The 13996-nt window shown below is 43.5% G+C and overlaps 2 protein-coding genes across 3 annotated transcripts in view; one reads left to right on the forward strand and one right to left on the reverse strand.

Moving 5' to 3' along the window:
- Positions 1–13996, forward strand: part of LOC126457972 (vacuolar protein sorting-associated protein 18 homolog) — a 260426-nt gene that overhangs the window by 161805 nt on the left and 84625 nt on the right. The gene's annotated exons all lie outside the window — the stretch shown is intronic.
- Positions 131–5040, reverse strand: LOC126457973 (cuticle protein 16.5-like). The gene is made up of 3 exons (XM_050094734.1): positions 4888–5040; positions 813–972; positions 131–389 (listed from the first exon to the last, which is right to left on the reverse strand). The coding sequence occupies exons 1-3, from the start codon at positions 4897–4899 to the stop codon at positions 253–255; spliced, it is 309 nt and encodes a 102-aa protein (XP_049950691.1). The 5' UTR covers positions 4900–5040; the 3' UTR covers positions 131–252.

A 13996-nucleotide genomic window follows, 5' to 3' on the forward strand; every position in this document is an offset into this window, starting at 1 on the left:
TACCATATAACTGTCGCCCTGATGCAATATTTAAGCCGTGGCGTAGTTGATAGTAACAATGAGAAGTAAACAAGACGATTTGGAATCGACGAACTTTAAGCAGCAAACAGAGAAATAAAAAGAAATGCGCTACTGTAGTGTATAATTATTTATTAAACCCAAAACACACACATACACACAAATGAAGTCGAAGGTAAGTCAACGCAGAGCCGGTATCGAGAAGTCAGTGACGGGCGGGGTAGGGGAACGGGTTCAGTCGACCCTGTAGGAGACGGCGTGTCCGGGGTTGTTCACCACCGTGGTGAGGGTCGCCGTCCTCACGGCGGGGGCGGCGGCGACGACGGCGGGGGCAGCGACGGGGGCGGCGTAGGCGACCGCGGGGGCGGCGACGTGGGCGGCGTAGGTCACTGCCGGGGCGGCGACGACGGCGGGCGCGCTGTAGGCCACGGCGGGGGCGACGACGGGGGCGATGCCGCGCTTGGAGCGCGACTTGACGGCCTCGACCTCGGCCAGGTGGGCGGCGCGCGCGGCCACCACCTCGGCGGTGTCGGCGACGGCGGTGTGGACGGGCGCGGGCGCCACGGGCAGCGCGTTGCTGGCCACGCGGTAGCCGAGCGCGTCGGCCACGTAGTCGGCGCGCACCACCTCGCCGGTGGGCGCCACGTAGCTGTAGCTACCGATCTTGTTGCCGGCCGCGTCCTGCACGGCGGCGTGCGCCTGCAGGGGCTCCGTGTGGCCGTAGCTGGCCTGTCCCAGCTCGTCCTGCGCGTGGTACTGCGTGCGCAGGCCCACGGGCGCAACGACGCTGACGGCGGGGGCGGCGGCTACAACGCCGTGGTAGGCGGCAGCGTACGGCAGCGCGCCGTAGCCCAGCACTCCGGCCACCGGGCTGTAGCCCAGCGTGTTGTACGCCACCGGCGACACGAAACCGGGCTTCGCCAGCGCGCACGCGGCCACAGCGGAGAGGACCACCTGCATGCAACACACACCACACCACTCAGCTCCCAACTTGTAATGGCCCCATTGTGTGGCTCCGTGGCCCAGTAGCAAATTGTCACGCTGCGAAAACAAACGGCTGGAGTTCTACGTTCATACTCTGCAGAACGGTACTTCGTTTCGTACCAGTTATTACAGCTTCTTCCTGTTCCATCTATGTTTCGAGCGCGGAAAGAATGTATGTTTAAATGCCTCTGTGCGCGCCGTAATTAGTCTAATCTTGTCTTTGCGATCCCTACATAAACGATTTGTAGAGCGTTGTAGAAATTTTCCAAATAAGTTGTGTGAATGAGTGATGTTTGTTCTTTCGGGCATGTCCGGGCGCTAGGTGGGCGTGTTGGTCAGCCGTTAAACATGCCGAGATAGTCGGCGCGTTTGCGATAAACGCTGTCTGGGTGGCGCAGTGGTTAACTTGACTTCCTAGTAAGCAGGAGAACCCAGGTTCGAGTCCTGGTCCGGTACACATTTTCACTCGCCGCTGATTGCACATCGCCGGCCGTGGTGGCCGAGCGGTTCTAGGCGCTATAGTCTGGAACCGCGCCACCGCTACGGTCGCAGGTTCGAATTCTGCCTCGGGCATGGATGTGTGTGATGTCCTTAGGTTAGTTAGGTTTAAGTACTTCTAAGTTCTAGGGGACTGATGACCTCCGCAGTTAAGTCCCATAGTGCTCAGAGCCATTTGATTCCACATCCACAAGTCTCAATGCAGCTGATATCCTTAGTTCCTTCTCTTCCATTTACTTCACCCCCCCCCCCCCCCCCCCACCTTCAACTTACATAATTTCTGAGTAAGCTCTCCCGGGATTGTTTGCGTCTATCTTCAGGCGTTTGCCAGTTTAAGGGAGCTGCACACGTTCAGTATTTATTCACAATGGTAGTCTATCGAACCTTCAATATCTTGAAGCAACCGCACGCCACAGATGAAATTGACAAAAACTGACAGATGACTGCGCGGTTCTACAAGGTTAAGATGCCGAACACTCAAAAGAAAGCGTGTGCTGCAATTATGTTACTAGCTTGCAAGCAACAGAAAAATTGCGAAAAAGGGGAACTGTGTCCGATAATGGTTGAAGAAAAGAAGCGACAGGTCAAATGCTAATTTACTGGCAGATCAGAACCACGTATTCGAAAGATTCCGTGCAAGTTGTTAACGATGACAAGAGGTAAAATAGAGAAGCAAAATACGTTAATGTGAGAGGCAGTTGCAGTCGACGAGAGATTAGGAATAATGAGATTGCTGACAACAGGCAGATTATTCGAATGCTCGAAAAAACACAGTTAATAAAAGAAACACAGTTAATAAAAAGTTTATGAAATAATATCTGCCTGCAAGGATATGTTGATGCAATTAACATAAAACATTATTTTTACGTTTTCTAAAAAACTTGGTAAAATTGACACGCATTTCGCAGACCTCTTACTAGTCAGTGCAGATATATGGGGTATTTTTTGAAGTGAAAGCATTTCTCCAAGCTGCTATTTGATTCACCAACATATACTACCTTTTCAAATAAGTAAAATGAGCGGTGTCATAGAGAATCCTCCGTTGACTATCCTAAAGTGGTGTCTACAATGATTACCCTCACAGATGTCCATTAAAATTGTTTTGTGTTGAAAGACAACTTGAAGAATTAAATCTGAGGTACGATATGCACAAAGCCGAACTGTAATGATAAACAGTGCACACTAACGCCGTGTGGCTGGTTCATGAAGCTGTGTCAATACCCGAATGGAGAATATTGCAAACTGTCATTTCTCGACATCGCATATTCAGTAGATATTGCCAACACTAAGAATATTTCGCGAGACATCATACTGCTCCTCAGTATTTCTAGTATTGACAATACGTAGATACGCGCCCTGAGACGGTCAAAATAGTGATGATGGTTTGACAAAATAATTGAAGGTCTGAGGGTTTCTTGAGTTTCTTCGGCCGCTCTGTGACTCTCTCCCTTGGGGCAGAGAAGCCGGTGACTATTTGTGCTGCCCTTCCCTGTATACGTCAATGTCCCCTGTTAATCTATTTGGTATGAGTCCCATACACTTGAGCAGTATTCTAGGACAGATCAACAGTGTTTGGTGAGCAGTCTCTTTTACAGAATGACCGCATTTCCCTACCATTCTGCGCATCAACCGAAGTATGCCACCTGCTTTAATTACGAGTGAACCTATGTGATCATTTCTTTTCACAACTCTACAAATTCATGCATCCAGTTATTTGTACGACTTCGCCCGTTCCATCTTGGCGCATTGATATTATAGAAAAATTTTACAGTTCTGCATATTCAAAGCTAGTTACCAATTTCTGCACCACTTAGAAATGTTATCAAGATCTTCTCAGTAGTTGTGCTGATGCTCCTAGGGTTTTTTTCTCTTACTTATTAATTCTTTCACCTCTGGCAGTGATTTCTTAATTTTAAAAAATCCGGAATTATGCTGTGCTTTGGCGTCCACGTTGTACTGTGCTTTCCAAACAAAAAATTGCCACAAGCATTGAGCACAGGTTCCCGATCTAAACTCCATGGCAATTCGAAGTTTGTTACTTGATGTTTATAAAATAAGTTTATGCATAATGCGCGTCAGACAAACATGTAAATTTAACTATTACATAGAAAAAGCACTGTGCTTGTCCTACATTGACTGGCGTGTTTGCTCGTAGCGATGCCGAGCGAGAGATAGTAGCAAAATATTTTCAGTAAGGACAGCAAAAAAAGTTGCATGATGATTGTAGACTCGAATACTGAAAGGCTTCGGTTAGTCTCTAACCTGTGGTCCTTATGATTTTAATTCGGCACCTCACGTTTGTTCAGAGTATTTCCTTTACTAGGAATATGTGTGTGGTATTGGGTGAGCAGCACATGGTGTTTTAAACACTGATATTGCTACTGCAGGCTTTACGATTGACTGTTAAGAAAGGCTAGTACCTGTAGCATTACGATTGAATGGAAATGGTACTCCACATTGGTTATGAGCATGAAATGATTACCTTTTAAGGTGCACTACGTTGTACCCCAGAAAGGTATAATCGGGATAGATGCTTGCAAAGTGTTCTGTCTCGAACCGATCTGCAGGGATTTGACACGATTGAAGTTGAGCGAATTTCCAGCCTTTACATAGAATTAAATATTCCAGCGATAGTGATCTCATAAAAGATACTGTGTCTTCGAGTAAAATAGTTGTCAGTCATTGGTAATCATTCTTCGCTTCGTTATCTGTGCGTCATTTAACTAATGTGCACACGTTTTGTGGACGTAACGAATCTCACACAGTGCACTAAAAGTGTCTAAGTGTTTCTGAAGAGGTCTGCGTTAGATACCGTACTTCGTGTTTTTAGAAAGTTTTTACGAAGTCATTTATTCAGCTGAAGTTCTCTGGGATGAATATGCTCCATTGTTGAGATAATGTACCGAAATTTATGCGCTGAACCTGAAAAACTACACTGAAAGTGCTATAAGCACCTGAAAGGTTTCATTTTGTTTTGTTACATTTAGTCGACGTTGCTTGAAATAACTACGTGATACTGCAACTTTTTTTAGGTGTGTGTGACATTTAATTTCTCCTCGTGTCTTCTACAATCGTTGTTTATGGCGAAGAATTCGGGAAATCAAAAAGACTCATTTGCCGTACTATTATAATAATAATTTGCTGAAATAGTTGACAGACTCCAAAATTTGTCACTTTTCGCGGAAGCTGCTACCATCAGTGTAAATGATGTCCCTCTACGAATATATATAAAAGTTATTTTAAGAGAACTTCACTTCCAACTTCAGTGAGATGTAATCACACGAGCAAACAAAAGTGGCGGAGTATACCGTCGATGTCCCTGCTATATTAATTACTCGATACATATGACGAAGCTTAAAACTTAACAGCGTAAGCGACGACACTTACCAGGAGCTTCATGGTGTGTTTTGTGGTGGACTTTGCTGCCGTAAAGTGCCTCACATTCGGCTGACCACACCTTTATATACCAGTAGCATCCAGTCCACACCCATACGCCAAGGTCGGCCGCTGGACCTTGCAGTGAAACAGAGACTTCCTTAGAGTTCAGGGACCCTCCGCTGGAACTGGACCTGGCGGATTGAATTCAGATCCCCACTCCTCCGTCCCACCCCTCGCGCGTCATGCGGCGGTATGTTCTTACTATAGAAACGACCTACTTGGAAGCGTAACTTCACTTTCCGTACTGTCGTTCCACTTTGTCTTCTTCATTGAAGGAGTTCATATATTGGCAAGTGCTTTGTTGCATTTCATTACTTTGAACAAGTAAGTATGTTAGCTATCGGTTTGCTGCTGAGACAGCGTACATTTAACCATTTTTGATAGGCTGTGAATGAAATTCGAACTAGAGATGCTGGAGTTACTGGAAACACAATGGAGATCTGTGTTTTGGACGACATAACCGCTGAAATAATGCGTAATCTGCAGCGCTAATGTAGCTGTGTGTAGAAAACTGACTAGATGGCATTGGACTGTTCTACCCTTAACTAAACGTCTGTCCGCTTGCTAATGTCGGTGTGCTAATTTAACTAATCGCCTTATTAATCTGAAAACAAATACCGGGGAAAACTATGGTGTAAGCTAAAGAGTTTTCACGGATAGTCGCGGTAGCAAAACATGTCTGTACCAAACAAACAGCACGAGTTTAGTATAAATGACGAGTACGAAAGAATCACGTGTGTGAAGCACGTACCGTTTCCGCAAACACGAAATGTTGCAAATTGTGAACGTAGTCGAACAGGTCGATTCAGTCTGCCTAGATGTCTGACCTCCTTTAGATACTGTACCCCGTTCTCGCTGATGATATAGATACAGCCGCACAGAGTATCTTCACTAATGTGTGATTAGTGCTGAATGTTTGATAGTAATGTGTACAGGACACTGAAAATTGCACGCGAGCGAAATTGATATCGCCGGTGCCGCAAGAAAGCCTAGAGGGATCTTTGACATTCTCAGTATACCGGATGATCTTGATATCAATATATGTGGACCTGGCTAACGGTGTTAACCCAAATGAAATTCAGTGGAGTTAATTGATGGTGTTGCCCTGTTTCCCGTGATTTGGCCTCAAACCATTCGTTTTTATTAGTAGCAAATGAAAGCAGACAATCGTGAAAACCTTGTCTAAAAAATTACATGCTTCTTAGACTGCGCCAACACTTTAAAATTAGACATTTTGTGTTTCATCTTGGACCATTACACCGCTACTCGAAGGAAATCGATTGAATTTACTAGAGTAATCGAATGAATTTACTAGAGTGACATCATCAAAGACCAGAGTGACTCCTGTGGTACATTGATGGGATGAAATAGGGCGTACCACATATAGCGTACCACATCAGTCCAACCAGTTCAAATGCGTCAGGCGGAATGGAAAAAAAAGCCGCCTCCATCGATCCAGAAACTGGTAGTTAATTTGTGAAACAGAATAAACTTTCTTCATGGATTCTGGGTGCTACGTTCCCATTCTTATGAGATGATGACTATCGCAATCATCTCAGTAGGAATGAAAGGAGTGTACGGTTTAACGTCTCGTCAACGGCTATATCATTAACCGTAATAGAATGAGGATTGGGAATGAAATTGACCTTACTCTGTACAACGTAACCATCCCTGCATTTGACTTGACCGATTTTGATAAAACGCGGAAACTATAATTCTGGGCCGCGAGGTTTGAGGCGCCATGTCACGGATTGCGCGGCTACTCCCGCCGGAGGTTCGAGTCCTCCCTCAGACGTGTGTGTGTGTGTGTATGTGTGTGTGTGTGTGTGTGTGTGTGTGTGTGTGTGTGTGTGTGTTGTTCTTAGCGTAAGTTTATTTAAATTATTTTAAGTAGTGTGTAAGTCTAGGGACCGATGACCTCAGCAGTTTGGTCCCTTAGGAATTCACACACATTTGACTATAAATCTGGAATACTGGACGGGATTCTGAACTGCGCTCCCATAGGTGATGCCAGAGTCTTTATTATTGCTGCTCGCTTGGTTACAACCTCAGGAATCTAAAAGGGATGCTGTTCTGTTGCAATATCATGAGCTTTATCGATCATGTATAAGAAAGCAACTCCAATCGGACGTGAAAGAGTAGCGACCAGACGACGTATTTCGTAGCAAGTGACGAAAGAATATTGTCACTCCCACGTCAATATAGATGAGAAATTCGCCTTGTATTCCGAGACAAAGCTGTTTTCTACGTACACATTCCTTGACTTCGTTAACTCTCAAATCCAGATCACGAGCGGCTACGCTACAGATCTGTCACCAGAGCATCCATTCCAAGACGAAGCTGCTTTTTTCGTGACACATGGCTTTGCCGACCCACAACGAAACTGTCACCTTTCCATCTAACCTGTACCGGGGGCTATGCTACAGATCAGTCCGTCACCACAACCTTCATGGGAAGTAAAGATCCTCGAATCCAATAGCAAGGAAGAGAATCGTTCCACTTTCGGCTCAAGAAATACACTACTGTTCGTAAAAATTTTTGTGACAGCCGAACCACTTCGTCCGCCATGGAAATTAGAGGGTGCTTCGTCTAATTTTCTTTTAGCGATTGTTTATCATTCTACTGGTAACTAATACTTTATCATTTTGGCGCGCTACTTCAGAATATAGCAGCCAATCACGGAGAAGGACCACAATTTAGGCGGTCTTTCTCACGATACAGGTACCGAATAAACCATCTGTCAGCGTCCTCCACATACGTCATCTTCCTACTGCGACCCTCTCAATTGCTCTAAGAACAGAGTCTTGTAGGAGAATATGATGACTGTAAAGCCAGAAATATTAAGAACGCTGAGTGGCAAAATGGAGTGTTTTTGGACGAGTCCTGCTTTAACTTACCGTACAGTAATGACCGCAAACTTGTTTCGGAAGGCTGTGTTTAGTAACTGCACTGTCATCAATAGTACTTCCATTACTATCGCACAGAGAAAGTATTGATTGTGTCTTGGCGCTAGTATACTTTACGTACGACCAGAATCTCTTTGGATTTTGTGTCAGGTTTCGAGACAAAGTTTTGTTGTGGAAACTCTTATAAGCATCTTGTATTGAAGCCAGCGCTAAATGTCGAACTTCTGTAGTAGGAGGCCAGTCTTGGGAGGGGGGGTCTTGTGTTCGTTTAAAATGGCATGCTGTTTTCGTTGTTTCTGTAATAGTATCCTGACCTGTTTTGTGTACCATAGGGGATCAGCTCCGTTGTTAGTTAATTTGGTATAAATCTCTCAATTGCTGTTGATACTATTTCTTTGAATTCCAGCCGCATCTGGTCTGCACTTACTTTGTTAATTTGGAAGTAGTGGAGATCGTCTCTCAGGAAAGCGTCAAGCGAATTTGTATCTGCTTTTTTGACTAGGTTTCTTTTTCGTTTATTTTAGGAGGATCTGGAAGCTACAGTATTCAGTCTCACTACGACAACGCTGTGTTCACTAATCCTTGCATCCGTTTTGATGCTCGTTATTAGCTCAGGATTATTTGTTGCTAAGAGGTCAAGTGTGTTTTCACAACCATTTACTATTCGAATGGGCTCACGAACTAATTGTTCGAAATAATTTTCAGAGATGCGTTTAGCACAATTTCACATGCTATTTTATGCGTACCTCCGGATTTTACGTCTATTTTCGCGGACGTATCGACGATAAATTGAAGTCACCACCACCTGTAATTACCTCTACCCATACTGGCTCACAGGAGCTACAGTATTTACTTCAATTTCGCTACAAGATAAAGTACTACTAACAGCAACAAATACGCCACCGCCAACCTGTATTTAGCCTGTTCTTTCTGAACACTGTTAGGTTCTTCGCAAAAATTTTGTCTGAACTTACACTGAACAGCTGTTTTACCGGATTCCTGATATTAACGGTACATTGGTGAAATGGTCGTACGGTTTCGAACTGCAGGTTCATCATCAGACGGTTGCCCGCTTTTAAAATTACGTACCGGGTGATCGAAAAGTCAGTATAAATTTGAAAACTGAATAAATCACGGAATAATGTAGATAGAGAGGTACAAATTGACACACAGGCCTCGAATGACATGGGGTTTTATTAGAACCAAAAAAATAGAAAAGTTCAAAAAATGCCCGACAGATGGCGCTTCATCTGATCAGAATAGCAATAATTAGCATAACAAAGTAAGACAAAGCAAAGATGATGTTCTTTACAGGAAATGCTCAATATGTCCACCACCATTTCTCAACAATAGCTGTAGTCGAGGAATAATGTTGTGAACAGCGCTGTAAAGCATGTCCGGAGTTATGGTGAGGCATTGGCGTCGGATGTTGTCTTTCAGCATACCTAGAGATGTCGGTCGATCACGATACACTTGCGACTTCAGGTAACCCCAAAGCCAATAATCGCACGGACTGAGATCTGGGGACCTGGGAGGCGAAGCATGCCGAAAGTGGCGGCTGAGCACACGATCACCACCAAACGACGCGCGCAAGAGATCTTTCACGCGTCTAGCAATACTTTTTTTTTTTTTTTTTTTTTTTGGTTCTAATAAAATCCCATGTCATTCCAAGCATGTGTGTCAATTTTTACCTCTGTATCTACATTATTCCGTGGTTTATTAAGTTTTCAAATTTATACTGACTTTTTGATCACCCGGTACTTATTTGATTTATCAGAGAGGGTCAGTAGCGTTCTCAGACTGTTCGCTGATAAGGCTTTGTCTATGGAAAAGTATCGTTACTGGATGACTGAAAGGAAACGCTGAACTAAAAGAACAGTATTTCCAGTTAGTGAATGCCTGGTAAGTATCCTATGAGTGAAGTGCAAGAAGATGGCGATAAATAAGAGAAAAAAACTCGATAATATCGGATAGCAACTTTACTGATAAACGTCTATAAGCTCGTACACCAACACCGTATAAATACATACGAGTAATTCCATGCAGCGTTGCGAAAGACGTGAACACGTGAAATTAGTTGGGCAGGCGAATGGAAGACTTAGATTTGGAGTAGAAATTGGGGATAGGGCTATGCTTTTCGTAAGAAAACTCCGTACGGTACGCTGGTGCAACCTGTCCTCAAGTACTGCCTCGGTGTTTGGCGTTCTTGTCTTGGACGCCTGGTAGGAGGTGTTGAACGTTTTCCGAGACACTTTGGTAGATACTTTAACTTGTTAGTACAGGACATGAAAATTAGACAGGAACGAAACTAACATCGGGCGTGCCTCAAGAAAGCACAACTCTGGTACCGAGCAAAATTAAATGGCTATCTTTATATGAAGTCCGACTTTTTTCTCAGAAACTATCGAAGTTGTAGTTTAATGAAACTGACCATAATTGGTACGTGTAATGTAGAGTGTGGACTTCGGGCTGTGTTTTTGATGTCGAGAGGGAGAGGGAGAGAGAGAGAGAGAGAGAGAGAGAGAGAGAGAGAGAGAGAGAGAGAGAGAGAGAGTACTGCATGCTGCCAACTCTCCTTCCTTTGCTGACTAAAATTGGCGATAAAATTCTGTTACCGGTATTCGATTGCTTACTTCCTGCTCTAGAACCAATTAACTTACGTGCATACAAGCGACCTTTGTTACGTGAGGGGCATGGGGACAGTTTGTGTTAAGATTTCACTGTGTTTCAAGATACTACTTAATCCTCCTTTTCCTTCCCTTCATACCACAATACACTGAATTCTGGATGAAAGTAAGCCACTGAAATCTTTCTTACTTCTGAAGACACTAGACTTCTATTTGGGAAACACAAAGAATTAGTTATAGTTCAGCTGCACTAGATATTATTGTACTGGTAAAAAAGGAAGGTTAACAAATACCATTAAAGAAATATACTAAAATTACGAACCACACGCTTTAGTAACAGAGCAGCCATGCACGTGCGTTTTTGTGATAATAGCGTTCATTGCATAAGTGTTAAAGCCGCCATACTAGAGAATGTTCTACAGCTCTAGCCCATCGCAGAGTATGTATTTTGCTTCATCTCCGTTTTCACCTGTTTCTTTCACACTTTTTCGAACGACATTAATACATAACTTTTATTGTATGTAGGCGAAAGCCATAAATGCTGGCCGGCCGGTGTGGCCATGCGGTTAAAGGCGCTTCAGTTTGGAACCGCGTGACCGCTACGGTCGCAGGTTCGAATCCTGCCTCGGGCATGGATGTGTGTGATGTCCTTAGGTTAGTTAGGTTTAATTAGTTCTAAGTTCTAGGCGACTGATGACCTCAGAAGTTAAGTCGCATAGTGCTCAGAACCATTTGAACCATAAATGCTGTATAAACATAGAACCAAATGTAAATAGATATCACCTCAGAGCAGAATTGTATAGTGTGCCCGTGGAAAGATTGAAGGATATAGTTATAGTATTGTTGTACCCCTAGCTCTGAAAAATATCTTAATATGAATGTCAGAAAATACTGTTTAATGTGCAATGTATCTAAAGTTTTCTTCATTACTGATGCAGGGAAGTCTGTTAAAACGGCTCTGCGCAATCTAAGTGCCAAGTTAGCTTAAGAAGTTTTGTAACACCATTACAAAACAGGTTCTTGTCATTCTCCAAGTAGGTTAGCTACACAGCTTGTATATATTCGTACGCACATGTATAGAGACATCGTGAAAAATGTGATCCATTAGTTAAACAATGTAGAATACGCAGTAGTGGGCTACAAATTAACAGTAATTAAGCACTTACATGTCGCAGATACTTTGCTACCTGGTATATATATATATATATATATATATATATATATATATATATATATAATACCTCTAACGCTAGCTTGTAGCAAAATATTTTTATTTTGTAATATGACGAACGGCACGAGCCAGTTTGGCCACTGACGTTAAGGAAGAGTGTTTACAATTGGTTAGTGATACCTATGTATCCATTAAGGTATGCAACTTAAGGCATTGTGTCCTGTACAGACAATTGTTTCTTCTCCTAACTTATGTTACATTTTTTATATTGCGCCATTGTACAGGGAATTGTTTTTCATACTTTCCCGTGTTGTGCAGGGCGGCTATAATTAACCTGTCACTGCTTGAGCCAGTGTAGGCGGAAAACTTATGTACCGTATGAGTACATAGCGTGATAGGAATTTTGTTCAGACTGTGCGCTGCAGGATCTGCGTCGTTATTAATGTTAGTGGCATGACTTTGTTACGCGCCGGTAGGGATGAAACACAAGCATCAGTGTGCGTTACGGTTGCAGGCAGTGAGCACGGGTCTGAACAAGGAGAGCAGGGCTTTACTCTTAAGCAAAACAATATCAATAATGCGGCTGCTCTTCTCGAGTAGCGGGCGTTGAAGAAATTTACGGAGAGGTCCTCTTTCTGAACCGGGGTAGAACGTGATTCGAAAGCTCGAATTGACTGGCGATTTGAGAATTGCTCCTGGGAGAGGCCGACGGCCAATTGCACCATAAATAACTGAAGAAGTTACCGTTGCCATGGCTGAGAATGCAGTGTGCAATCTTCAAGGAGTACACGAGCGGTTACCGACAGGTGAACATTCCATGGTCCATTGTTCGAAAAGTGCTGCAAACTGTTGTGAAATGGACGCTCTAGTGCGGTTCCAGGCTGTCTTGAATGCAGATGGTCATCGCAATGAGCAACTTTTGCAACCTAGAACGTAAATAATTAACAAATGTTACCCTCTCGTGTGGGAATTAAAATGTGTTGCTTTGGGTGGGATATTCTTTATCCCTTTACCTCATGTCTTTACAAATGTTTCCACAAAGTTCGATTGTCGTACGATCACTTGTTTTTCATGGGTGTCCTATCAAGTAGCGAAAGTTTAATTATAACGACGTTATATTTATTCCACAGATCTGATAATGATGAGAACGAAACGTATCATAAGGAGTAAAAAAATAGAAATAAATATTGGCGATCAAGACAAGAGTAATTTATTAGCACCGAACATGGTCGTAGATTCCCTAAAGGACTTCATGTCTAACCAGGTTTCCGCGAAATATTACACGCCTTTCTTCAGGTGTACGCCATATCAGATATTTCCGAAGTTCCTGTGCACTCGCTCGAGTCAAACCAACCTATGATAATTTGCGCCGCTCTTCTTTATATAGGGCCTGCGTATTTTTTCCTTCGTTGTCTTAATCCTGCTAGTCGATGTTGGTTCCACACAAGAACGAAGATCACTGGGACAACGCGAGAATACCGCCTTGCTGTCCATGACAAGGTCCTTGTGGAGGTTGTTTCGCATTGCTTTCGTGCGATCTATTATGAAGTCTCAAGCCTGTATCCCTAAATTGTGGATGCCTGTGACAAGTGCGTTTGTAGTGTTGTGTTTGCATTGTTACGGATGAGTGTGGAGTGAAAAGGAGAAAAATGCAGAAACCTGACACATAACCTGCTGCTTTGCAATAACCCAAGGAGTGACGTGGAGGAAGACCTCAACCTCAGTAGTGTTTGATGACGTCACTATGATACACTGCGGACAGATCGGAAATTTAATACACGATATTGGGGTAATGTCTGATTATCCTAAACCTCATACCGCTACGTATCTTCCCCCTGCAGACCAAATACTGGCGACGAAAATTTTCTCCGCTACCTAGGCTTGTTCAAATTCGACCCGCTCTAAATTCGTCACAGTCACCACCTACATCTCACCGGCGTGCATTAGCGACCCCAGCTGCGGAGGCGTAAAAATGTTCAATTAGGTACCTCTTTCGTAGAGAGATTGCAGCTTCTCTGTTTCTTATTCATGAAAACGATGCGGACGATTGTACGTTTTAGATGACAGCTTGCGCCATGTGTGGTCGTATTACAAACTGAGACTAGTTTGAGTTTGAGAATATAATAAATCTAGAGGTTGTGACTAGACGTAGCTGTCTTATATGACGCATTTTCATAATTTTGCAAAAACAGACATAATGTCTGATGGGATAGCAGCAATCAGTGATTGTATAATGTTACTTATAATCCGTCTTGATTGCAAATTTTTTTTTATTTTCATATGACCGATTTCGGTTCATCCAGAACCATCTTCAGATCTGATATTTCAGTTACAGGAGTAACCCGTCCACATGC

This window comes from Schistocerca serialis, chromosome 2, assembly GCF_023864345.2.
Source record: "Schistocerca serialis cubense isolate TAMUIC-IGC-003099 chromosome 2, iqSchSeri2.2, whole genome shotgun sequence".
Taxonomy (NCBI): Eukaryota; Metazoa; Arthropoda; class Insecta; order Orthoptera; family Acrididae; genus Schistocerca; species Schistocerca serialis.

Excerpts from the sequence above, each read along its gene's own strand:
- LOC126457973 (XM_050094734.1), bottom strand. Across the intron at positions 390-812 it reads CGTTGTAGCCGCCGCCCCCG|TCGCCGCCCCCGCGGTCGCC; the intron begins CCGTCAGCGTCG and ends ACGCCGCCCACG.